At 47.7% G+C, this 26,915-nt stretch overlaps 1 protein-coding gene across 3 annotated transcripts in view; it reads right to left on the bottom strand.

Moving 5' to 3' along the window:
• Positions 1 to 26,915, bottom strand: part of LOC143787988 (ER membrane protein complex subunit 3) — a 154,353-nt gene that overhangs the window by 27,841 nt on the left and 99,597 nt on the right. For all 3 annotated transcript variants that reach the window (XM_077277276.1, XM_077277277.1, XM_077277275.1), the window contains exons 2-4: positions 21,709 to 21,877; positions 21,557 to 21,614; positions 4,131 to 4,224 (exon numbers count right to left, since the gene is read on the bottom strand). In XM_077277276.1, the coding sequence (XP_077133391.1) occupies positions 4,131 to 4,224; positions 21,557 to 21,614; positions 21,709 to 21,866 (310 nt within the window). In that variant the 5' untranslated portion in view covers positions 21,867 to 21,877. The remainder of the gene's footprint in view (positions 1 to 4,130; positions 4,225 to 21,556; positions 21,615 to 21,708; positions 21,878 to 26,915) is intronic.

Below are 26,915 nucleotides of genomic sequence, written 5' to 3'. Positions count from 1 at the left end.
GGTGTCTTTGGTACTCTGAGCCCCTGGGGGGCAAGCACAGGTACCCACAGTCTTCGGACGGCATAGCCAGCACCTCATCTTCTTCAGCCACTGGACTTCTGACCCAGATCGCTGCTGCTGCTGCACCTCTTCTACTCGCTCTCTCTCAGAATGACCCGGCTGCGGCAGCTAGATGACACCGCTCTCGTATCGGCTTGCTGATGTTGGAGGTCTTGCGATGTTTCCTTTGATCTTCTGCTGGGTGGAGACTTCTTCCTGGAGCTGTTCTTCGTACAGTTACACTGAGATGGCGGCGGTGAGTATACGCTCCTACTTTCCCTCTTCCTCTTCAGGTTTTCATGGCTGGATTGCTCGACTGGATCATCCTCTTCTGCCGAAGGCCGTCTTTCCTCTCCATCCCTGCTGGTGACTTCATCCTCTTCAGCCAATAATACATTCGGCACATCAAGCCAGGTCCTGAGCCACTCTTCTCTGCCGGCTTCCCCGGGTATTCTTATCAGCTGCTGATCAGATTTTCCATCGTTGTCTTCTTTCTTCCCGCGACCCGGATTGTGGAGTCGGAGTTTGAGTCGGTATAAAATGGACCGACTCCTAAAATATATAATAAATTGGGTGCAGTAGTACAATGCAGGCTGTGTTGAATATTTTTTATAATTTGGGAAAGTTGGGAAATGTCTTATAAATGACTGTTCTGTTCCTGATCTCCGGATCTCGGCTGTTAGTGGAGATTATTCTGTTCTGCACTTTATGTCCATGCTCCGTAGTGACCGAGGCTGTGGAGTCGTAGTCAGGGAAATTGAGGAGTTGGTGGTTTAGCTTACCGACTCCACAGCCCTGCTTGTGAAGACTGCCAGCTGATCAGAACAGCCTGCCATTAAATAGTGGAGAAAATGGCCACTACGCCCACTGGGAATTCTGTTTCACCATGTGTTCCCCATATAATTATAATGGGGGCCAGACATTCTACTGTTTACCGAAAGCGGAATAAGGCCTACAAAGAAAAAAGCACAGTACCTACAGTCAGATATAGTGGAGGGTCACAGATGTTTTGGGGTTATTTTACTGCCTCTGGCACTGGGGGCCCTGACTGGGTGCAAGGCATCATGAAATCTGGAGGTTGCCAAAGGATTTTGGGTGATAATGTAGTGCCCAGTGTCAGAAAGCTGGGTGTGTGTCCCAGGTCATGGATCCACCAGCAGGACAATGACCCCAAACATATTTCAAGCCCCCAGAAATGGATGGAAACAAAGTGCTGGAGAGTCTGAAGTGGCAGCAATGAGTCCGGATCTAAATCCCATAGATCCCCTGTAGAGAGATCTTACAATCGCTGTTGGGAGAAAACTAAATATGAGAACAGGAGCGGATTGTAAGAAGAGTCGTCCAAAATTCCAGGTGAGAGGAGGAAGAAGCTGTGATGGTGATAGGAAGCGACTGATCGCAGTTATTTATTCCAAAAACAAGAAGTGACCAAATATTAAATAAGGTGCCAACAATATTGGGGGTTTTGTGTTAAATTTTGTCCAATTTGCCTTTCTTCCTTTTTTTCTGTTGTTCCAATGCACACAAAGGAAATAAATAAGATATCAGAAAACACGGGTGTGAAGAAACCAGATTGTATCTTAATTTCCCAGACAACCATGTTTTTGCAAAACCAAAAGAACTGGCTTTCTATCTGTATATTGGCTTGTGAATTCAAGTGTTTATGTCTGGTGGGTCAAGAAGACAGACTTGCCCCACCAGACGCACAGAGAAGAGGTGACGACAAGCATAGGGAGATGACCAAGAAATGTCCATAAAGTCCATACAAGGTCCAAAGCCAGTTGACCCAAGGCATGTAAGCTATTTTTAGAATTACCCAGGGTCTTTCAGTCCAACATCAAGATAAGGTAAACAATGGTGATGGGATTAAGTAGCACTATTAGCATATAAGCACACATCAATAAACAAAGCTTAACCCACTCAATGTACAGTCACTATTACAGACTTAGGGTACCGTCACACATTGAAATTTTCATCGCTGCGACGGCACGATCCGTGACGTCGCAGCGATCGTATGAATATCGCTCCAGCGTCGTAGACTGCGGTCACACGTTGCAATCACGGCGCTGGAGCGATGCCGAAGTCCCCGGGTAACCAGGGTAAACATCGGGTAACTAAGCGCAGGGCCGCGCTTAGTAACCCGATGTTTACCCTGGTTACCAGCGTAAACGTAAAAAAACAAACAGTACATACTCACCCGTCGGTGTCCTTCAGGTCCCTTGCCGTCTGCTTCCTGCTCTGAGTGCAGCCGTACAGTGAGAGCAGATCGCAGCACCGCTGTGATCTGCTCTCACTTTCCGGCCGGCACTCAGAGCAGGAAGCAGACGGCAAGGGACCTGAAGGACACCGACGGGTGAGCATGTACGGTTTGTTTTTTTACGTTTACGCTTGTAACCAGGGTAAACATCGGGTTACTAAGCGCGGCCCTGCGCTTAGTTACCCGATGTTTACCCTGGTTACAAGCGAACACATCGCTGGATCGCTGTCACACACAACGATCCAGCGATGTCAGCGGGTGATCAAGCGACGAAAGAAAGTTCCATACGATCTGCTACGACGTACGATTCTCAGCAGGATCCCTGATCGCTGCTGCGTGTCAGACACTGCGATATCGTAACGATATCGCTAGAACGTCACGAATCGTAACGTCGTAGCGATGGAAATTTCAATGTGTGACGGTACCCTTAAGGTACCGTTACACTAAACGATTTACCAACGATCACGACCAGCGATACGACCTGGCCGTGATCGTTGGTAAGTCGTTGTGTGGTCGCTGGGGAGCTGTCACACAGACAGCTCTCCAGCGACCAACGATGCCGAAGTCCCCGGGTAACCAGGGTAAACATCGGGTTACTAAGCGCAGGGCCGCGCTTAGTAACCCGATGTTTACCCTGGTTACCATTGTAAATGTAAAAAAAAAAAAAACACTACATACTTACATTCCGGTGTCTGTCACGTCCCTCGCCGTCAGCTTCCCGCACTGACTGTCAGTGCCGGCCGTAAAGCACAGCACAGCGGTGACGTCACCGCTGTGCTCTGCTTTTAACTTTACGGCCGGCGCTCACAGTCAGTGCGGGAAGCTGACGGCGAGGGACGTGACAGACACCGGAATGTAAGTATGTAGTGTTTTTTTTTTTTTTACATTTACAATGGTAACCAGGGTAAACATCGGGTTACTAAGCGCGGCCCTGCGCTTAGTAACCCGATGTTTACCCTGGTTACAAGCGAACACATCGCTGGGTCGGTGTCACACACCGATCCAGCGATGACAGCGGGAGATCCAGCGACGAAATAAAGTTCTGGTCTTCTAGCTCCGACCAGAGATGTCACAGCAGGATCCTGATCGCTGCTGCGTGTCAAACACAACGAGATCGCTATCCAGGACGCTGCAACGTCACGGATCGCTGTCGTTCTCGTTGGAAAGTTGCTCAGTGTGACGGTACCTTTACACAGTATGTTAGATAGTATATCAGTTGGCAAGTCTGTCCTCTTGACCCATCAGAGGCAAACACCCAAATTCACAAGCCAATATACAGACAAAAAGCCAGGTCCTCTGGTTTTTGCAAAAACATGGTTGTCTGGGAAATTAAGATACAATCTGCTTTCTTCACACAAACAATTCCAGCTATGGGGGGGGGATTGTTCTGTTTGCTATTATGTGTTGTGGTTCAATAAAGTATTGCCACACTGTTTTACCTTAACCCTGTGTTGTCTGTGTAGTGTATTGCCCACGGGGAGATAGAGCGGGCGTTCAGTGGTATGAGCCGTGGTCCATGCAGTCTTGCTAAAGACAGCCGGGCCAGCGGACGAGAGCACCCACTGACCCCGTTTCTGCACAACGGGCAATTGTGATTATGTTCTGGGAGAAATACTTCATTTTCTGGAATAATTTCAAGGGTGCCAACACTTTCGGTCATGACTGTATATCGCCCCACCTCACATACTATGTATAACCTGACAGGGCGGCGCCCCCGTACCACGTATACAATAATGACGCCATCTTTTGCGTTCTCTTTCCATTGCGAGGGGCAGTAACAGAGATGCAAGATGGGGCCATGTGGGGTCCACCAGGGGCACAGGAACATGCTCACCTGTCATGGGCGAAGGAGGGACAACTTTCCTCTTCGTTTTTTTGAAGAATCCGTCTTCTGCATTGTTGAAGAAAAACTTTCTCATAAGAAATGACTGAAAAGACAGAAGACAGCTATGTGTGCTCTGTCACTGAGTGGGCATCCGAAGAGGAAGCCGTGGGGGGCAGCGGAGGAGGAGGAAACAGAGGATGAAGCTAAGGGGAGAAGCTGAAGAGAAGCCGAGGGAGGAGGGAGACAGAGGAGAAGCCGAGGGAGGAGGGAGACAGAGGAGAAGCCGAGGGAGGAGGGAGACAGAGGAGAAGCCGAAGGAGGAGGGAGACAGAGGAGAAGCCGAGGGAGGAGGGAGACAGAGGAGAAGCCGAGGGAGGAGGGAGACAGAGGATGAAGCTAAGGGGAGAAGCCGAGGGAGGAGGGAGACAGAGGATGAAGCTAAGGGGAGAAGCCGAGGGAGGAGGGAGACAGAGGATGAAGCTAAGGGGAGAAGCCGAGGGAGGAGGGAGACAAAGGAGAAGGAAGAAACAGAGGATGAAGCTAAGGGGAGAAGCTGAAGAGAAGCCGAGGGAGGAGGGAGACAGAGGAGAAGCCGAGGGAGGAGGGAGACAGAGGAGAAGCCGAGGGAGGAGGGAGACAGAGGAGAAGCCGAGGGAGGAGGGAGACAGAGGAGAAGGAAGAAACAGAGGATGAAGCTAAGGGGAGAAGCTGAAGAGAAGCCGAGGGAGGAGGGAGACAGAGGAGAAGGAAGAAACAGAGGATGAAGCTAAGGGGAAAAGCCGAGGGAGGAGGGAGACAGAGGAGAAGGAAGAAACAGAGGATGAAGCTAAGGGGAGAAGCCGAGGGAGGAGGGAGACAGAGGAGAAGCCGAGGGAGGAGGGAGACAGAGGATGAAGCTAAGGGGAGAAGCCGAGGGAGGAGGGAGACAAAGGAGAAGGAAGAAACAGAGGATGAAGCTAAGGGGAGAAGCTGAAGAGAAGCCGAGGGAGGAGGGAGACAGAGGAGAAGGAAGAAACAGAGGATGAAGCTAAGGGGAAAAGTCGAGGGAGGAGGGAGACAGAGGAGAAGGAAGAAACAGAGGATGAAGCTAAGGGGAGAAGCCGAGGGAGGAGGGAGACAGAGGAGAAGCCGAGGGAGGAGGGAGACAGAGGAGAAGCCGAGGGAGGAGGGAGACAGAGGAGAAGGAAGAAACAGAGAATGAAGCTAAGGGGAGAAGCTGAAGAGAAGCCGAGGGAGGAGGGAGACAGAGGAGAAGCCGAGGGAGGAGGGAGACAGAGGAGAAGGAAGAAACAGAGGATGAAGCTAAGGGGAGAAGCTGAAGAGAAGCCGAGGGAGGAGGGAGACAGAGGAGAAGCCGAGGGAGGAGGGAGACAGAGGATGAAGCTAAGGGGAGAAGCCGAGGGAGGAGGGAGACAGAGGAGAAGGAAGAAACAGAGGATGAAGCTAAGGGGAGAAGCCGAGGGAGGAGGGAGACAGAGGAGAAGCCGAGGGAGGAGGGAGACAGAGGAGAAGCCGAGGGAGGAGGGAGACAGAGGAGAAGGAAGAAACAGAGAATGAAGCTAAGGGGAGAAGCTGAAGAGAAGCCGAGGGAGGAGGGAGACAGAGGAGAAGGAAGAAACAGAGGATGAAGCTAAGGGGAAAAGTCGAGGGAGGAGGGAGACAGAGGAGAAGGAAGAAACAGAGGATGAAGCTAAGGGGAAAAGCCGAGGGAGGAGGGAGACAGAGGAGAAGGAAGAAACAGAGGATGAAGCTAAGGGGAAAAGTCGAGGGAGGAGGGAGACAGAGGAGAAGGAAGAAACAGAGGATGAAGCTAAGGGGAGAAGCCGAGGGAGGAGGGAGACAGAGGAGAAGCCGAGGGAGGAGGGAGACAGAGGATGAAGCTAAGGGGAGAAGCCGAGGGAGGAGGGAGACAAAGGAGAAGCCGAGGGAGGAGGGAGACAGAGGAGAAGCCGAGGGAGGAGGGAGACAGAGGAGAAGCCGAGGGAGGAGGGAGACAGAGGAGAAGGAAGAAACAGAGAATGAAGCTAAGGGGAGAAGCTGAAGAGAAGCCGAGGGAGGAGGGAGACAGAGGAGAAGCCGAGGGAGGAGGGAGACAGAGGAGAAGGAAGAAACAGAGGATGAAGCTAAGGGGAGAAGCTGAAGAGAAGCCGAGGGAGGAGGGAGACAGAGGAGAAGGAAGAAACAGAGGATGAAGCTAAGGGGAGAAGCCGAGGGAGGAGGGAGACAGAGGAGAAGGAAGAAACAGAGGATGAAGCTAAGGGGAGAAGCTGAAGAGAAGCCGAGGGAGGAGGGAGACAGAGGAGAAGCCGAGGGAGGAGGGAGACAGAGGATGAAGCTAAGGGGAGAAGCCGAGGGAGGAGGGAGACAAAGGAGAAGGAAGAAACAGAGGATGAAGCTAAGGGGAGAAGCTGAAGAGAAGCCGAGGGAGGAGGGAGACAGAGGAGAAGCCGAGGGAGGAGGGAGACAGAGGATGAAGCTAAGGGGAGAAGCCGAGGGAGGAGGGAGACAAAGGAGAAGGAAGAAACAGAGGATGAAGCTAAGGGGAGAAGCTGAAGAGAAGCCGAGGGAGGAGGGAGACAGAGGAGAAGCCGAGGGAGGAGGGAGACAGAGGATGAAGCTAAGGGGAGAAGCCGAGGGAGGAGGGAGACAAAGGAGAAGGAAGAAACAGAGGATGAAGCTAAGGGGAGAAGCTGAAGAGAAGCCGAGGGAGGAGGGAGACAGAGGAGAAGGAAAAAACAGAGGATGAAGCTAAGGGGAAAAGTCGAGGGAGGAGGGAGACAGAGGAGAAGGAAGAAACAGAGGATGAAGCTAAGGGGAGAAGCCGAGGGAGGAGGGAGACAGAGGAGAAGGAAGAAACAGAGGATGAAGCTAAGGGGAGAAGCTGAAGAGAAGCCGAGGGAGGAGGGAGACAGAGGAGAAGCCGAGGGAGAAGGAAGAAACAGAGGATGAAGCTAAGGGGAGTAGGGTTGAGCGAAACGGGTCGATCATTTTCAAAAGTCGCCGACTTTTGGCTAAGTCGGCGTCTCATGAAACCCGATCCGACCCCTGTGCTTGTCGGCCATGCGGTACGCGACTTTCGCGCCAAAGTCGCGTTTCAATGACGCGAAAAGCGCCATTTCTCAGCCAATGAAGGTGAACGCAGAGTGTGGGCAGCGTGATGACATAGATCCTGGTCCCCACCATCTTAGAGAAGGGCATTGCAGTGATTGGCTTGCTGTCTGCGGCGTCACAGGGGCTATAAAGGGGCGTTCCCGCCGACCGCCATCTTACTGCTGCTGACCTGAGCTTAGGGAGAGGTTGCTGCCGCTTCGTCAGAAGCAGGGAGAGCGTTAGGCAGGGTCCACTAACCACCAAACCGCTTGTGCTGCAGCGATTTCCACTGTCCAACACCACCTTCGGTGTGCAGGGACTGTGGAAGCTATTTTTTTTTTTTTTTCCCCTCAGCGCTGTAGCTCATTGGGCTGCCCTAGAAGGCTCCGTGATAGCTGTATTGCTGTGTGTACGCCACTGTGGAAACCAACTGCTTTTTTCAAAGCACATATCCTCTTGTTCCTTCCTTTCTGCACAGCTATCTTTTTTGTTTGTCCACACTTTTTATTTAATTTGTGCATCAGTCCACTCCTATTGCTGCCTGCCATACCTGGCTTACATTACTGCAGGGAGATAGTAATTGTAGGACAGTTTTTTTTTTTTTTTTTTTTTTTTTTTGTGGGAGATTAAGATTGGCATTTCTGCTACAGTGCCATCCCTGTGTGTGCCATCTCTCACTGAGTGGGCCATAGAAAGCCTATTTATTTTTTCCGTGATTTGTGTTCTAAAATCTACCTCAACACAAAAACACTACATCAATCAGTGGGAGAAAAATATTGGCCTCAGTCAGGGCTTGTGTGCCACTGCTGTGTGTGCTATCTCTCATTCAGTGGGCTATAGCAAGCCTATTTTTTTTTTTTTTTTTTAATATTATTTGGTTTCTAAAGTCTCCCTGAAAAAAAAAAAAAACCTAAAAAAACAGTGGGAGAGTAATATTGCCCTTTCAGCTTGTGTGCCAGTCTTGACTCCTGGGTGTGCCACCTCTCTCCCTCTCATTCAGTGGGCCATAGAAAGCCTATTTATTTTTTTTAAAAAATATTATTGGGTTTCTAAAGTCTCCCTGAAAAAACAAAAAATACATAAAAAAACAGTGGGAGAGTAATATTGCCCTTTCAGCTTGTGTGCCAGTCTTGACTCCTGGGTGTGCCACCTCTCTCCCTTTCATTCAGTGGGCCATAGAAAGCCTATTTATTTTTTCCGTGATTTGTGTTCTAAATTCTACCTCAACACAAAAACACTACATCAATCAGTGGGAGAAAAATATTGGCCTCAGTCAGGGCTTGTGTGCCACTGCTGTGTGTGCTATCTCTCATTCAGTGGGCTATAGCAAGCCTATTTTTTTTTTTTTTTTTTTTTTTTTTAATATTATTTGGTTTCTAAAGTCTCCCTGAAAAAAAAAAAAAAACCTAAAAAAACAGTGGGAGAGTAATATTGCCCTTTCAGCTTGTGTGCCAGTCTTGACTCCTGGGTGTGCCACCTCTCTCCCTCTCATTCAGTGGGCCATAGAAAGCCTATTTATTTTTTTTTTTTAATATTATTTGGTTTCTAATTCTCCCTGAAAAAAAAAAAAAAACCTAAAAAAACAGTGGGAGAATAATATTGCCCTTTCAGCTTGTGTGCCAGTCTTGACTCCTGGGTGTGCCACCTCTCTCCCTCTCATTCAGCGGGCCATAGAAAGCCTATTTATTTTTTTTTAAAAATATTATTGGGTTTCTAAAGTCTCCCTGAAAAAACAAAAAATACATAAAAAAACAGTGGGAGAGTAATATTGCCCTTTCAGCTTGTGTGCCAGTCTTGACTCCTGGGTGTGCCACCTCTCTCCCTTTCATTCAGTGGGCCATAGAAAGCCTATTTATTTTTTTTTTTAAATATTATTGGGTTTCTAAAGTCTCCCTGAAAAAAAAAAAAAAACCTAAAAAAACAGTGGGAGAGTAATATTGCCCTTTCAGCTTGTGTGCCAGTCTTGACTCCTGGGTGTGCCACCTCTCTCCCTCTCATTCAGTGGGCCATAGAAAGCCTATTTATTTTTTTTTTTAAATATTATTGGGTTTCTAAAGTCTCCCTGAAAAAACAAAAAATACATAAAAAAACAGTGGGAGAGTAATATTGCCCTTTCAGCTTGTGTGCCAGTCTTGACTCCTGGGTGTGCCACCTCTCTCCCTTTCATTCAGTGGGCCATAGAAAGCCTATTTATTTTTTTTTTAAAATATTATTGGGTTTCTAAAGTCTCCCTGAAAAAAAAAAAAAAACCTAAAAAAACAGTGGGAGAGTAATATTGCCCTTTCAGCTTGTGTGCCAGTCTTGACTCCTGGGTGTGCCACCTCTCTCCCTCTCATTCAGTGGGCCATAGAAAGCCTATTTATTTTTTTTTTAAAATATTATTGGGTTTCTAAAGTCTCCCTGAAAAAACAAAAAATACATAAAAAAACAGTGGGAGAGTAATATTGCCCTCTCAGCTTGTGTGCCAGTCTTGACTCCTGGGTGTGCCACCTCTCTCTCTCTAATTGTGGGCCATAGAAAGCCTTTTTTTTTTTTTTTTTTAATATTATTTGGTTTCTAAAGTCTCCCTGAGAAAAAAAAAAAAATAAATTAGGTGGGAGATTAATATTGACATTAGTGCTTGAGTGACAGTCCTGCGTGTGTGTCATCTCTGTGATTTTGTGCCACAGAAAACAGAGTGTGTAACATTGTGCCTGATTTTCCTTGTGGTCTCACCAACCTGTTAAGGGATATTGAAATCATACTGAAGTTATAGCTCACCGTGTAAGTTGTTTGACAGCAACAAATAAAGTTACTTTGGTTAAGATTTTAAAACAATGAGGAAGTCTGGTGCAAGAGGTCGTCGTGGGCGTTCATTGTCAGCTGGTAATGATGGTAGTGGTAGAGGAGCATCAGGTGGTCGTGGGGATAAAAATATTCCACCTAAGTCTGGAGCTGTGGAGCCAGTTTCGTCGTCAGGCTACACAAGGCCTCGAACGCTCTCTTTTCTGGGAGTAGGAAAACCGCTTTTAAAGGCGGAGCAGCAACAGCAAGTTTTGGCTTACATTGCAGACTCAGCCTCTAGCTCTTTTGCCTCCTCTTCCGAAACTGGTAAATGTAAAAGCAGCGCGTCGCTTGTGGATGTTCACGGTCAGGGACAAGTCGCTTCCTTGTCCTCCTCAGCAAAAACTACAACAAGAGAGAAGGATGCAGCAGGCGACACAACGGGTCACTCCATGGAGCTCTTTACACATACCGTCCCTGGCTTAGAAAGTGAAACATTTAACAGGCCATGCCCATTACAAGTATATTCTGACATGGAGTGCACTGATGCACAGCCACAGCCAGAGTACTATGCTGCTCCTTTGACTCAGACCACCACATTGCCCTCTCAGGGTACAGATCCACAATCAGACCCTGATGAGACTATGTTGCCCCGCCACGAACGCTATACCACCGACCGACACAGTGACACAGACGAAGTTGCACACGAGCTCGAAGAGGAGGTAATAGATGACCCAGTTATTGACCCCGATTGGCAGCCATTGGGGGAACAGGGTGCAGGCGGCAGTAGTTCAGAAGCGGAGGTGGAGGAGGGGCCGCAGCAGGCATCAACATCGCAACAGGTTACATCTGCCGGGCCCGTATCTGGCCCAAAACGCGTGTCAAAGCCAAAACCTGTTGGAGCACAGCGTTGCCATCCGGTTAAAGCTCAGTCTGCAATCCCTGAAAAGGGATCCGAGTCTAGGAAGAGTGCAGTCTGGCATTTTTTTAAACAACATCCAACTGATCAGCGCAAAGTCATCTGTCAAAAATGTTCAACTAGCTTAAGCAGAGGTCAGAATCTGAAAAGTCTAAATACTAGTTGCATGCATAGACACTTAACCACCATGCATTTTCAAGCCTGGACTAACTACCAAACGTCCCTCAAGGTTGTAGCACCCTCGGCCAATGAAGCTAGTCAGCAACGCAACATCCCTTCCGTCACTGTAAGGCCACCATTTTCCGCACCACAGGCAGTATCTGTGCAGGTTTCTTTGCCAGCCAAAAGCAGTCAGGGTCAGGGAATCACCAGTTTTGTAGGAGGAAATATTGCATCTAGGGCACCGGCGGAAACAATACCGTCTCCAACCGTCTCTCAGTCTGCCATGTACACCGGCACACCCGAAAGTTCCACGATCTCCAGCTCTCCAGTCCAGCTCACCCTACATGAGACTCTGGTTAGAAAAAGGAAGTACTTATCCTCGCATCCGCGTACACAGGGTTTTAACGCCCACATAGCTAGACTAATCTCGTTAGAGATGATGCCCTACCGGTTAGTTGAAAGCGAAGCTTTCAAAGCCCTGATGGAGTACGCTGAACCACGATACGAGCTACCCAGTCGACACTTTTTTTCCAGAAAAGCCATCCCAGCCCTGCACCAGCATGTTAAACAGCGCATCGTCCATGCACTCAGGCAATCTGTGAGTACAAAGGTGCACCTGACTACAGATGCATGGACCAGTAGGCATGGCCAGGGACGTTATGTGTCCATCACGGCACACTGGGTGAATGTGGTGGATGCAGGGTCCACAGGCGACATCAATTTAGGGACAGTTGTGCCTAGCCCACGGTCTAGGAAACAGTTGGCTGTAGGCGTTCGCACCCCCTCCTCCTCCTCCTCCTCGTCCTCCTGCAGAAGCTACAGCTCTTCCACAGAACGCAGTCTGCCAACCACTCCATCGGCAGATGACACTGTTGCACACCAGTTGTCCCATTATGGGCCAGCTACTGCCAAGCGTCAGCAGGCTGTATTGGCTATGAAGTGCTTGGGCGACAATAGACACACCGCGGAAGTTCTGTCCGAGTTCTTGCAACAAGAAACGCAGTCGTGGCTGGGCACAGTAGATCTTGAGGCAGGCAAGGTAGTGAGTGATAACGGAAGGAATTTCATGGCTGCCATCTCCCTTTCCCAACTGAAACACATTCCTTGCCTGGCTCACACCTTAAACCTGGTGGTGCAGTGCTTATTGAAAACTTATCCTGGGTTCTCCGACCTGCTCCTCAAAGTGCGTGCACTTTGCTCACATATCCGACGTTCGCCTGTACACGCCAGCCGTATGCAGACCTATCAGCGGTCTTTGAACCTTCCCCAGCATCGCCTAATCATAGACGTTGCAACAAGGTGGAACTCAACACTGCACATGCTTCAGAGACTGTGCGAACAGAGGCGTGCTGTTATTTATTTGTGGGAGGATACACGGGCAGGCAGTAGGATGGCAGACATGGAGTTGTCAGGTGTGCAGTGGTCTAAGATACAAGACATGTGTCAAGTCCTTCAGTGCTTTGAGGAATGCACACGGCTGGTTAGTGCAGACAACGCCGTAATAAGCATGAGCATCCCCCTAATGCGTCTGCTGATGCAAAGTTTGACGCACATAAAGGAGCAGGCGTCTGCACCAGAGGAAGAGGAAAGCCTTGATGACAGTCAGCCATTGTCTGGTCAGGGCAGTGTACAGGACGAGGTAGCGGGCGAAGAGGAGGTGGAGGACGAGGAGGATGATGGGGATGAGTATATTTTTAATGCCGAACCTTTCCCGGGGGCACAGGAATTTGGTTGCGTGTCACGGCCGGGTTCTGGTTTTTTGAGGGACACAAGTGACGTAGATTTGCCTGCAACTGCCCCTCAACCAATCACAACCGGAGATTTGACAACTGGAACTTTGGCCCACATGGCGGATTATGCCTTACGTATCCTAAAAAGGGACACACGCATTACGAAAATGATGAACGATGACGATTACTGGTTGGCCTGCCTCCTTGATCCACGCTATAAAGGCAAATTGCAAAATATTATGCCACATGAGAACTTGGAACTAATATTAGCAACCAAACAATCAACTCTTGTTGACCGTTTGCTTCAGGCATTCCCAGCACACAGCGCACGTGATCGTTCTCACACGAGCTCCAGGGGGCAGCAGACTAGGAGTGTTAGGGGTGCACACATCAGAAGTGGCATTGGACAGAGGGGTTTTCTGACCAGGTTGTGGAGTGATTTTGCTATGACCGCAGACAGGACAGGTACTGCTGCATCAATTGAAAGTGACAGGAGACAACATTTGTCCAGTATGGTTACTAACTATTTTTCATCCCTTATCGATGTTCTCCCTCAACCGTCATTCCCATTTGATTACTGGGCCTCCAAATTAGACACCTGGCCAGAATTGGCAGAATATGCATTGCAGGAGCTTGCTTGCCCGGCAGCAAGTGTCCTATCAGAAAGAGTATTCAGTGCTGCAGGTTCAATATTAACCGAAAAAAGGACTCGTCTGGCTACCCAAAATGTTGACGATCTAACATTCATTAAAATGAACCACAACTGGATTTCGAAATCTTTTGCCCCACCTTGCCCGGCCGACACCTAGCTTTCCTATGAAAAGCTCTTGCCTGTGAATTACTTTTCTAATGTCTAATTTGCTGCAGCTGATTGTACAGCATACGACATGTTTACACCTCCCTAAATGGCAAAACTCCCCACACGGGGCCGTGGTATCGCGACTTGGCGCAAGCACCCGTGAGACTGCTGTTTGTCTGAAGAGGTGGGTGTGCTCGCTTTTGGTTGACGGCATTGCTACTGGGTCCCTCATAGTACAATGTAGTGTCTCTGGCGGTGGTGGTGCGCACCCAACGTCAGACACACCGTTGTAACATGAGGGGCCCTGGGGCGGTCCCGCCGGCCTCAAGAGAGTTCCCCCCTACCCCAGCTCAAAATGTGCTCTACCACGTGCAAAATTATGTCGCACAGCTCCACCAATCTTTAGTCTATTCGCTGACATCATTCAATGTCTGGCACTGACAATACAAATTTGTAGACATCTATGATGCAACTTAAAGTAGTCTGTGTCTGTGTCCTATATTGGCACCATTAAATAGTTACTGCCAAATTACTATGTCAGAAACTCAGTAGATGAGCCCACCCCTGTACCTAAGTATGCCACCTTTTTTTTTTGTTTTGGTTGTTTTGCGAGACATTAACATCTATTTATATTTTGGGAGTACTGGGACAGACACTCCTTGCACTACTCCTCCACTCACCACCAAGCTGCCTGTGTATCCATGTAACCGCTGTAAAACTGCCATGAGCCTATTGTTTGTTATTTTAGGCCTTTGATAGCCTGTCTGCGGCCCCTACTTGCAATACTCCTCCACTGACCACCAAGCTGCCTGCCCGTGTATCCATGTAACCGCTGTGAAACTGCCATGAGCCTATTGTTTGTTATTTTAGGCCTTTGATAGCCTGTCTGCGGTCCCTACTTTAAATACTCCTCCACTGACCAGACCACTGCTGCCCGTGTACCCCTGGAACCAATTATAAAGTGCCTACAGCCAGCCCATTTTTTTATGTTAGGCCTTTGAAGCCTGTCTGCGGTCCCTACTTGCAATACTCCTCCACTGACCACAATGCTGCCTGGAGTGCCTGCCTGTGTATCCATGTAACCGATGTAAAACTGCCATGACTGCCTACTGTTTGTTATTTTAGGCCTTTGATAGCCTGTCTGCAGCCCCTACTTGCAATACTCCTCCACTGACCACCAAGCTGCCTGCCCGTGTATCCATGTAACCGCTGTGAAACTGCCATGAGCCTATTGTTTGTTATGTTAGGCCTTTGATAGCCTGTCTGCGGTCCCTACTTTAAATACTCCTCCACTGACCAGACCACTGCTGCCCGTGTACCCCTGGAACCAATTATAAAGTGCCTACAGCCAGCCCATTTTCTTATGTTAGGCCTTTGAAGCCTGTCTGCGGTCCCTACTTTAAATACTCCTCCACTGACCACCAAGCTGCCTGCCCGTGTATCCATGTAACCGCTGTAAAACTGCCATGAGCCTATTGTTTGTTATTTTAGGCCTTTGATAGCCTGTCTGCGGCCCCTACTTGCAATACTCCTCCACTGACCACAATGCTGCCTGGAGTGCCTGCCTGTGTATCCATGTAACCGATGTAAAACTGCCATGACTGCCTACTGTTTGTTATTTTAGGCCTTTGATAGCCTGTCTGCAGCCCCTACTTGCAATACTCCTCCACTGACCACCAAGCTGCCTGCCCGTGTATCCATGTAACCGCTGTGAAACTGCCATGAGCCTATTGTTTGTTATGTTAGGCCTTTGATAGCCTGTCTGTGGTCCCTACTTTAAATACTCCTCCACTGACCAGACCACTGCTGCCCGTGTACCCCTGGAACCAATTATAAAGTGCCTACAGCCAGCCCATTTTCTTATGTTAGGCCTTTGAAGCCTGTCTGCGGTCCCTACTTTAAATACTCCTCCACTGACCACCAAGCTGCCTGCCCGTGTATCCATGTAACCGCTGTAAAACTGCCATGAGCCTATTGTTTGTTATTTTAGGCCTTTGATAGCCTGTCTGCGGCCCCTACTTGCAATACTCCTCCACTGACCACAATGCTGCCTGGAGTGCCTGCCTGTGTATCCATGTAACCGATGTAAAACTGCCATGACTGCCTACTGTTTGTTATTTTAGGCCTTTGATAGCCTGTCTGCGGTCCCTACTTTAAATACTCCTCCACTGACCACCAAGCTGCCTGCCCGTGTATCCATGTAACCGCTGTAAAACTGCCATGAGCCTATTGTTTGTTATTTTAGGCCTTTGATAGCCTGTCTGCGGCCCCTACTTGCAATACTCCTCCACTGACCACAATGCTGCCTGGAGTGCCTGCCTGTGTATCCATGTAACCGATGTAAAACTGCCATGACTGCCTACTGTTTGTTATTTTAGGCCTTTGATAGCCTGTCTGCAGCCCCTACTTGCAATACTCCTCCACTGACCACACCAATGCTGCCCGTGTACCCCTGGAACCTATTTAAAAGTTCATAGAGCCTAGTTATATATTTTATTTACTATTAATAAGGCCATGATGGACTACGCTGTACCACGCTACAAGCTAACCAGTCGACACTTCTTTTGCGAGAAAAGCCATCCCAACCCTCCACCAGCATGTAGAAGACCGCATTGTCCATGCACTCTGGCAATCTGTGAGTACAAAGGTGCACCTGACAACAGACGCATGGACCTGTAGGCATGGCCACGGAAGATTACGTGTCCATTACGGCGCAATGGGTTAATGTGGTGGATGCATGGTCCACAGGGGACAGCCTACTAAGTCTGTCTGCAGTCCCTAATTCAAATTGTCCTCCACTGTCTAAATCGGAACTTCCACCTTCTGGCTTTCGGCCTATAGTATCAGAAATTAAACTGCATTTGGCCTTCAACTTTGGTTAGGGCCTACTAACGGCTTCTGCCCCTCCCTGGTGTTGCCCTCAACTAAATAAAGCTGAGCTTCAACCTTCCGGCTCTCATTATGTGGTTTAAAAAAAAAAAATGGTGGTTAGGGCCTACTAACGGCTTCTGCCCCTCCCTGGTGTTGCCCTCAACTAAATAAAGCTGAGCTTCAACCTTCCGGCTCTCATTATGTGGTTTAAAAAAAAAAAATGGTGGTTAGGGCCTACTAACGGCTTCTGCCCCTCCCTGGTGTTGCCCTCAACTAAATAAAGCTGAGCTTCAACCTTCTGCTCCAAATTACCATTTTAAAAAATGCAATAGGCTTTTCAGGCCTACTAAAGGTGTCTGTCTGTGTGCCCCTCCCTGGTGTTGTCCTCAACTAAATAAAGCTGAGCTTCAACCTTCCGGCTCTCATTATGTGGTTTTAAAAAAAAAAATGGTGGTTAGGGCCTACTAACGGCTTCTGCCCCTCCCTGGTGTTGTCCTCAACTAAATAAAGCTGAGCTTCAACCTTCCGGCTCTCATTATGTGGTTTTAAAAAAAAAAATGGTGGTTAGGGCCTACTAACGGCTTCTGCCCCTCCCTGGTGTTGTCCTCAACTAAATAAAGCTGAGCTTCAACCTTCCGGCTCTCATTATGTGGTTTTAAAAAAAAAATGGTGGTTAGGGCCTACTAACGGCTTCTGCCCCTCCCTGGTGTTGCCCTCAACTAAATAAAGCTGAGCTTCAACCTTCTGCTCCAAATTACCATTTTGAAAAATGCAATAGGCTTTTCAGGCCTACAAAAGGTGTCTGTCTGTGTGCCCCTCCCTGGTGTTGTCCTCAACTAAATAAAGCTGAGCTTCAACCTTCCGGCTCTCATTATGTGGTTTTAAAAAAAAAAATGGTGGTTAGGGCCTACTAACGGCTTCTGCCCCTCCCTGGTGTTGTCCTCAACTAAATAAAGCTGAGCTTCAACCTTCCGGCTCTCATTATGTGGTTTTAAAAAAAAAAATGGTGGTTAGGGCCTACTAACGGCTTCTGCCCCTCCCTGGTGTTGTCCTCAACTAAATAAAGCTGAGCTTCAACCTTCCGGCTCTCATTATGTGGTTTTAAAAAAAAAATGGTGGTTAGGGCCTACTAACGGCTTCTGCCCCTCCCTGGTGTTGTCCTCAACTAAATAAAGCTGAGCTTCAACCTTCCGGCTCTCATTATGTGGTTTTAAAAAAAAAAATGGTGGTTAGGGCCTACTAACGGCTTCTGCCCCTCCCTGGTGTTGTCCTCAACTAAATAAAGCTGAGCTTCAACCTTCCGGCTCTCATTATGTGGTTTTAAAAAAAAAAATGGTGGTTAGGGCCTACTAACGGCTTCTGCCCCTCCCTGGTGTTGTCCTCAACTAAATAAAGCTGAGCTTCAACCTTCCGGCTCTCATTATGTGGTTTTAAAAAAAAAATGGTGGTTAGGGCCTACTAACGGCTTCTGCCCCTCCCTGGTGTTGTCCTCAACTAAATAAAGCTGAGCTTCAACCTTCCGGCTCTCATTATGTGGTTTTAAAAAAAAAAATGGTGGTTAGGGCCTACTAACGGCTTCTGCCCCTCCCTGGTGTTGTCCTCAACTAAATAAAGCTGAGCTTCAACCTTCCGGCTCTCATTATGTGGTTTTAAAAAAAAAATGGTGGTTAGGGCCTACTAACGGCTTCTGCCCCTCCCTGGTGTTGCCCTCAACTAAATAAAGCTGAGCTTCAACCTTCTGCTCCAAATTACCATTTTGAAAAATGCAATAGGCTTTTCAGGCCTACTAAAGGTGTCTGTCTGTGTGCCCCTCCCTGGTGTTGTCCTCAACTAAATAAAGCTGAGCTTCAACCTTCCGGCTCTCATTATGTGGTTTAAAAAAAAAAAATGGTGGTTAGGGCCTACTAACGGCTTCTGCCCCTCCCTGGTGTTGCCCTCAACTAAATAAAGCTGAGCTTCAACCTTCTGCTCCAAATTACCATTTTGAAAAATGCAATAGGCTTTTCAGGCCTACAAAAGGTGTCTGTCTGTGTGCCCCTCCCTGGTGTTGTCCTCAACTAAATAAAGCTGAGCTTCAACCTTCCGGCTCTCATTATGTGGTTTTAAAAAAAAAAATGGTGGTTAGGGCCTACTAACGGCTTCTGCCCCTCCCTGGTGTTGTCCTCAACTAAATAAAGCTGAGCTTCAACCTTCCGGCTCTCATTATGTGGTTTTAAAAAAAAAATGGTGGTTAGGGCCTACTAACGGCTTCTGCCCCTCCCTGGTGTTGTCCTCAACTAAATAAAGCTGAGCTTCAACCTTCCGGCTCTCATTATGTGGTTTTAAAAAAAAAATGGTGGTTAGGGCCTACTAACGGCTTCTGCCCCTCCCTGGTGTTGTCCTCAACTAAATAAAGCTGAGCTTCAACCTTCCGGCTCTCATTATGTGGTTTTAAAAAAAAAAATGGTGGTTAGGGCCTACTAACGGCTTCTGCCCCTCCCTGGTGTTGTCCTCAACTAAATAAAGCTGAGCTTCAACCTTCCGGCTCTCATTATGTGGTTTTAAAAAAAAAAATGGTGGTTAGGGCCTACTAACGGCTTCTGCCCCTCCCTGGTGTTGTCCTCAACTAAATAAAGCTGAGCTTCAACCTTCCGGCTCTCATTATGTGGTTTTAAAAAAAAAATGGTGGTTAGGGCCTACTAACGGCTTCTGCCCCTCCCTGGTGTTGTCCTCAACTAAATAAAGCTGAGCTTCAACCTTCCGGCTCTCATTATGTGGTTTTAAAAAAAAAAATGGTGGTTAGGGCCTACTAACGGCTTCTGCCCCTCCCTGGTGTTGTCCTCAACTAAATAAAGCTGAGCTTCAACCTTCCGGCTCTCATTATGTGGTTTTAAAAAAAAAATGGTGGTTAGGGCCTACTAACGGCTTCTGCCCCTCCCTGGTGTTGCCCTCAACTAAATAAAGCTGAGCTTCAACCTTCTGCTCCAAATTACCATTTTGAAAAATGCAATAGGCTTTTCAGGCCTACAAAAGGTGTCTGTCTGTGTGCCCCTCCCTGGTGTTGTCCTCAACTAAATAAAGCTGAGCTTCAACCTTCCGGCTCTCATTATGTGGTTTTAAAAAAAAAAATGGTGGTTAGGGCCTACTAACGGCTTCTGCCCCTCCCTGGTGTTGTCCTCAACTAAATAAAGCTGAGCTTCAACCTTCCGGCTCTCATTATGTGGTTTTAAAAAAAAAAATGGTGGTTAGGGCCTACTAACGGCTTCTGCCCCTCCCTGGTGTTGTCCTCAACTAAATAAAGCTGAGCTTCAACCTTCCGGCTCTCATTATGTGGTTTTAAAAAAAAAATGGTGGTTAGGGCCTACTAACGGCTTCTGCCCCTCCCTGGTGTTGCCCTCAACTAAATAAAGCTGAGCTTCAACCTTCCGGCTCTCATTATGTGGTTTTAAAAAAAAAATGGTGGTTAGGGCCTACTAACGGCTTCTGCCCCTCCCTGGTGTTGCCCTCAACTAAATAAAGCTGAGCTTCAACCTTCTGCTCCAAATTACCATTTTGAAAAATGCAATAGGCTTTTCAGGCCTACTAAAGGTGTCTGTCTGTGTGCCCCTCCCTGGTGTTGTCCTCAACTAAATAAAGCTGAGCTTCAACCTTCCGGCTCTCATTATGTGGTTTAAAAAAAAAAAATGGTGGTTAGGGCCTACTAACGGCTTCTGCCCCTCCCTGGTGTTGCCCTCAAGTAAATAAAGCTGAGCTTCAACCTTCTGCTCCAAATTACCATTTTAAAAAATGCAATAGGCTTTTCCGGCCTACTAAAGGTGTCTGCCCCTCCCTGGTGTTGTCCTCAACTGAACAAAGCTGAGCTTCCACATTCTGGCTTTCGCCCTATACTATCAGATATTAAACTGCATTTGGCCTACTAGTGTGGTTAGGCCCTTGAAACAGTGTCTGCTGCTCTTGGGTTTGCTACTCCACTGAACAAAGCAATGCCGCCTGTTTAGTCCTGTTACCAATTTTGAACTGCATGTAGCCTACTTTATTCTTTGGCCCTATATCTGTTTCCTCCTCATCCTGCCCATTGCCCAGCCACTGCTAAATGAGTCTGCTGGTACATTGACCTAGACCACTACATTCCCCTTGTACTCTACACAGCCAGAATCTGTCCCTGCTGAAAGTAAGGTTCCCCTTCCCGCATGTTATACCACCTTACACAGGGACAAAGAGGAAGGTGCAGATGAAAGTGCAGGTTCCTTCATCAGGTGGGGGGGCATACTCGTTGGCGACGTCACTGGCACAGGGCCCCTCAGAGTACGCAAAAGTGTCGCTGCTGGTGGGAGGCGCCCCCGCCATGCAAACACACCGCCGTACTTTGAGGGGCCCTGTGCCAGTGGCAATGCGAACGAGTGGGCCCCCCCCCTGCTTGCTCAGGATCACAGCACTTGCAACTTTTAAATACTTACCTTTCCCTGCAACACCGCCGTGACGTAGTCCGCATTTCCTGGGCCCACGAAAAACTTGAGCCAGCCCTACTCCCCCCACAACTTTCACCCAATTCCCTATGCCCAACTATTATTATACAGTTAATTAAGATTGGCAAGCTTCAGAAACAAGAATGGATGTTTTTGGCATTAAAATGGGCACTGTAGGTGTTTTCCTGGCCTCCACTCACTGCCGACTATGCTTCCCCATTGACTTGCATTGGGTTTCGTGTTTCGGTCGATCCCCGACTTTTAGCGATAATCGGCCGACTGCACTCGACTCGACTCTGGACAAAATCGGGTTTCCCAAAACCCTACTCGATCTTAAAAAAATGAAAGTCGCTCAACCCTAAAGGGGAGAAGCTGAAGAGAAGCCGAGGGAGGAGGGAGACAGAGGAGAAGGAAGAAACAGAGGATGAAGCTAAGGGGAGAAGCTGAAGAGAAGCCAAGGGAGGAGGGAGACAGAGGAGAAGCCGAGGGAGGAGGGAGACAGAGGAGTAGGAAGAAACAGAGGATGAAGCTAAGGGGAGAAGCTGAAGAGAAGCCGAGGGAGGAGGGAGACAGAGGAGAAGGAAGAAACAGAGGATGAAGCGGAGGAGGGGGAGAGAAGACGAGGCCACGCTGTGGAGGCGCACAGCGTCACTTACCTGCTTAGTGAGGTATTTCCCATTTTCTCTGAGAATTCTGCTGCGAATCAGCACCTGACTATAAAAAGCACAGAGTCACCTGTAGCCGATATACCTGGGGTATTAGCATTTGTGATGTCACCACAGAGGGCGGGGCTGACAACCTCTCCTACCTGTCCGACACCTGCTCCTGTGTCAGCTTCTTGTCGCTCTGCAGCAGGATGGACACATAGTGACGAATCATCCCAACGAAGAACGTGATGAAGACAATGGGGAGCACGACCCACAGGCGGATATGGGAGTCCAGCAACAGCTCCGGCTCCGTCATCATCACACCGAGGCCTAACACCAAGGAGGAGAGACCGTTATACACGGTGTTCCAAATTATTATGCAAATAATATTTCCTCATATTTTCTCTAAATTACCTCTCTGAATTGCAGTCATTGTTGTTTTCCAGTCATCTACTATTCTAGTATAATTGCAATGTTTTGGAACAAACTGCCTATGAAATCAGTATTTTTTTAACCCCTTCCCGACCTTTGACGCCACGTAGGCGTCATGAAAGTCGGTGCCAATCCGACCTGTGACGCCTATGTGGCGTCATGGAGGGATCGCGTCCCTGCAGAGCGGGTGAAAGGGTTAACTCCAATTTCACCCGTCCTGCAGGGACAGGGGGAGTGGTACTACAGCCCAGGGGGGGGTGGCTTCACCCCCCCGTGGCTACGATCGCTTTGATTGGCTGTTGAAAGTGAAACAGCCAATCAGAGCAATCTGTAATATTTCACCTATGAAAATTGGTGAAATATTACAATCCAGCCATGGCCGATGCTGCAATAGCATCTGCCATGGCTGGAGACCCCGATCTGCCCCCCCCCCACCGCCACCGATCTCCCCCTCTACGTCTTGTCATGTCCCCTGCTCCCCTCTGCGCTTCTGTCCGCTCCCCCGGTCCTCCGGTCTGCTCCCCCCGTGCTCCGATCACACCCCCCCCCCCCCGTGTTCCGATCCCACCCCCCCATACTTACCGAGCTCCGATGTCCCTCCCGGTGTCCGTCCGTCTTCTCCATGGGCGCCGCCATCTTGGAAAATGGCGGGCGCATGCGCAGTGCGCCCGCCGAATCTGCCGGCCGGCAGATTCGTTCCCTGTACATTTTGGTCGCTGTGATAGGTTCTATCACAGCGATCAAAATAAAAAAAATAGTAAATAAACCCCCCCCTTTATCACCCCCATAGGTAGGGACAATAATAAAATACAGAAAATATAATTATTTTTGTTTTTCCATTAGGGGTAGGGTTAGGGTTGCACTTAGGGTTAGGGTTCCACTTAGGGTTAGGGTTCCACTTAGGGTTAGGGTTCCACTTAGGGTTAGGGTTCCACTTAGGGCTAGGGTTAGAATTAGGGTTAGAATTAGGGTTAGAATTAGGGTTAGAATTAGGGTTACAATTAGGGTTACAATTAGGGTTACAATTAGGGTAAGAATTAGGGCTAAGGTTGGAATTAGGGTTAGAATTAGGCTATGTGCACACGGTGCGGATTTGGCTGCGGATCCGCAGCGGATTGGTCGCTGCGGATTTGTAGCAGTTTTCCATCACGTTTACAGTACCACATAAACCTATGGAAAACCAAATCCACTGTGCCCATGGTGCGGAAAATACAGCACGGAAACGCTGAGTTGTATTTTCCGCAGCATGTCAATTCTTTGGGCGGATTCCGCAGCGTTTTACACCTGCTCCATAGTAGGAATCCGCAGGTGAAATCCACACAAAAAACACTGGAAATCCGCTGTAAATCCGCAGGTAAAGCGCAGTGCATTTTACCTGAAGATTTTTAAAAAACGGTGCGGAAAAATCCACACACAAATCCGCAACGTGAGCACATAGCCTTAGGGTTAGGGTTGGAATTAGGGTTAAGACTAGGGTTAGGGGTGTGTTGGGGTTAGGATTAGGGTTTGGGGTGTGTTGGGGTTAGTGTTGGAGATAGAATTGAGGGATTTCCACTGTTTAGGCACATCAGGGGGTCTCCAAACGCGACATGGCGCCACCATTGATTCCAGCCAATCTTGCGTTGAAAAAGTCAAATGGTGCTCTTTCCCTTCCGAGCCCCGACATGTGCCCAAACAGTGGTTTACCCCCACATATGGGGTACCAGCGTACTCAGGAGAAACTGGACAACAACTTTTGGGGTCCAATTTCTCCTGTAACCCTTGGGAAAATAAAAAATTGCGGGCTACAAAATTATTTTTGAGGAAAGAAAAATGATTTTTTATTTTCACACCTCTGCATTATAAACTTCTGTGAAGCACTTGGGGGTTCAAATTGCTCATCACACATCTAGATAAGTTCCTTGGGGGATCTAGTTTCCAAAATGGGATCACTTGTGGGGGGTTTCTACTGTTTAGGCACATCAGGGGCTCTGCAAACCCAATGTGACGCCCGCAGAGCATTCCATCAAAGTCTGCATTTCAAAACGTCACTACTTCACTTCCAAGCCCCGGCATGTGCCCAAACAGTGGTTTACCCCCACATATGGGGTATCAGCGTACTCACTCAGGAGAAACTGGACAACAACTGTTGGGGTCAAATTTCTCCTGTTACCCTTGGGAAAATAAAAAATTGCGGGCTAAAAAATCATTTTTGAGAAAAGAAAAATTATTTTTTATTTTCATGGCTCTGCGTTATAAACTTCTGTGAAGCATTTGGGGGTTCAAAGTGCTCACCACACATCTAGATTAGTTCCTTGGGAGGTCTAGTTTCCAAAATGGGGTCACTTGTGAGGGAGCTCCAATGTTTAGGCACACAGGGGCTCTCCAAACGCGACATGGTGTCCGCTAATGATTGGAGCTAATTTTCCATTCAAAAAGCCAAATGGCGTGCCTTCCCTTCTGAGCTCTGCCGTGCGCCCAAACAGTGGTTTACCCCCCCCATATAGGTTATCAGCGTACTCAGGACAAACTGGACAACAACATTTGGGGTCCAATTTCTCCTGTTACCCTTGGGAAAATAAAAAATTCTGGGCTAAAAATCATTTTTGAGGAAAGAAAAATTATTTTTTATTTTCACAGCTCTGCGTTATAAACTTCTGTGAAGCACTTGTTGGTTTAAAGTGCTCACTATGCATCTAGATTAGTTCCTTGGGAGGTCTAGTTTCCAAAATGGGGTCACTTGTGGGGGAGCTCCAATGTTTAGGCACACAGGGGCTCTCCAAACGCGACATGGTGTCCGCTAACGATGGAGATAATTTTTCATTCAAAAAGTCAAATGGCGCTCCTTCCCTTCCGAGCCTTACCATGTGCCCAAACAGTGGTTTACCCCCACATGTGAGGTATCAGTGTACTCAGGAGAAATTGCCCAACAAATTTTAGGATCCATTTTGTCCTGTTGCCCATGTGAAAATTAAAAAATTGAGGCTAAAATAATTTTTTTGTGAAAAAAAAAAAAAGTACTTTTTCAATTTTATGGATCAATTTGTGAAGCACCTTGGGGTTTAACGTGCTCACTATGCATCTAGATAAGTTCCTTGGGGCGTCTAGTTTCCAAAATGGGGTCACTTGTGGGGGAGCTCCAATGTTTAGGCACACGGGGGGCTCTCCAAACGCGACATGGTGTCCGCTAAAGATTGGAGCCAATTTTTCATTCAAAAAGTCAAATGGCGCTCCTTCCCTTCCGAGTTCTGCCGTGCGCCCAAACAGTGGTTTACCCCCACATATGAGGTATCAGCGTACTCAGAACAAATTGCACAACAACGTTCGTGGACCAGTTTCTCCTTTTACCCTTGGGAAAATAAAAAAAATTGTTGCTAAAAGATCATTTTTGTAACTAAAAAGTGAAATGTTTATTTTTTCCTTCCATGTTGCTTCTGCTGCTGTGAAGCACCTGAAGGGTTAATAAACTTCTTGAATGTGGTTTTGAGCACCTTGAGGGGTGCAGTTTTTAGAATGGTGTCACTTTTTGGTATTTTCAGCCATATAGAACCCTCAAATTGACTTCAAATGTGAGGTGGTTCCTTAAAAAAATGGTTTTGTAAATTTTGTTGTAAAGATGAGAAATCGCTGGTCAAATTTTAACCCTTATAACTTCCTAGCAAAAAAAAATGTTGTTTCCAAAATTGTGCTGATGTAAAGTAGACATGTGAGAAATGTTATTTATTAACTATTTTCTGTCACATAACTCTCTGGTTTAACAGAATAAAAATTCAAAATGTGAAAATTGCTACATTTTCAAAATTTTCGCCAAATTTCCGTTTTTTTCACAAATAAAGGCAGAAATTATCGACCTAAATTTACCACTAACATGAAGCCCAATATGTCACGAAAAAACAATCTCAGAATCGCTAGGATCCGTTGAAGCGTTCCTGAGTTATTACCTCATAAAGGGACACTGGTCAGAATTGCAAAAAAAGGCCAGGTCTTTAAGGTCAAAATAGGCTGGGTCATGAAGGGGTTAAAAACAAACACTCAAAATGCATGTTCCAAATTATTATGCACAGCAGAGTTTTCAACCTTTTTTTTTATTTTGAACAAAAAATGGTCAATTGTGAAGTTATAAGCATTATCAGCTTATTACAAAATGAAATCAAACAGTTTTCAAGTGAAACTTTATTCTAGGTGATGTTACATTTGCACATAGGACCCCTTGTTCGAAAGAAGCTTCTGAACTCTCTCGTCCATTGAATTTGTCAGTTTTTGGATGGTTTCTGCTTCAATTGTTTTGCAGTGGACAGAATCCCCTCCCAGAGCTGTTGCTTAGATGTGAACTGCCTCCCGCCATCATACACACTCCTTTTGATGATGCTCCAGAGGTTCTCAATGGGGTTGAGGTCAGGGGAAGATGGTGACCACACCATAAGTTTGTCCTCTTTTATGCCCATAGCAGCCAGAGATGCAGATGTGTTTTTTGCAGCATGAGACGGTGCATTATCATGCATGAAAATGATCTTGCTGCGGAAAGCACGGTTCTTCCTCTTGAACCATGGCAGGAAGTGTTGTTTTAGAAACTCCACATAAATTATGGAGTTCATCGTTACCCCTTCAGGGATCATAAAGGGGCCGACAATCTCTCTCCCCATGATTCCAGCCCAAAACATTACTCCACCTCCTCCTTATTAGCGCCTTAGCCGTGTTTTCATGGGGTGTCCATCAACCAGCCATCCTCCACTCCATCCATCTGGACCATCGAGCATTGCACGGCACTCATCGGTGAACAAAACAGTTTGGAAGTCAGTCTTCATGTATCGTTTGGCCCACTGGAGCTGTTTCTGCTTGTGTGCAGTGGATAGAGGTGGTCGACAGGATGGCTTACGCACAGCTGCAAACCTCTGAAGGACCCTGCATCTTGTTGTTCTGGGGACGTTGGAGGCACCAGCAGCTTCAAAAACTTGTC

Source organism: Ranitomeya variabilis, chromosome 8 (genome assembly GCF_051348905.1).
Source record: "Ranitomeya variabilis isolate aRanVar5 chromosome 8, aRanVar5.hap1, whole genome shotgun sequence".
NCBI lineage: Eukaryota > Metazoa > Chordata > Amphibia > Anura > Dendrobatidae > Ranitomeya > Ranitomeya variabilis.
This window is presented reverse-complemented; position numbering and strand designations above follow the sequence as displayed.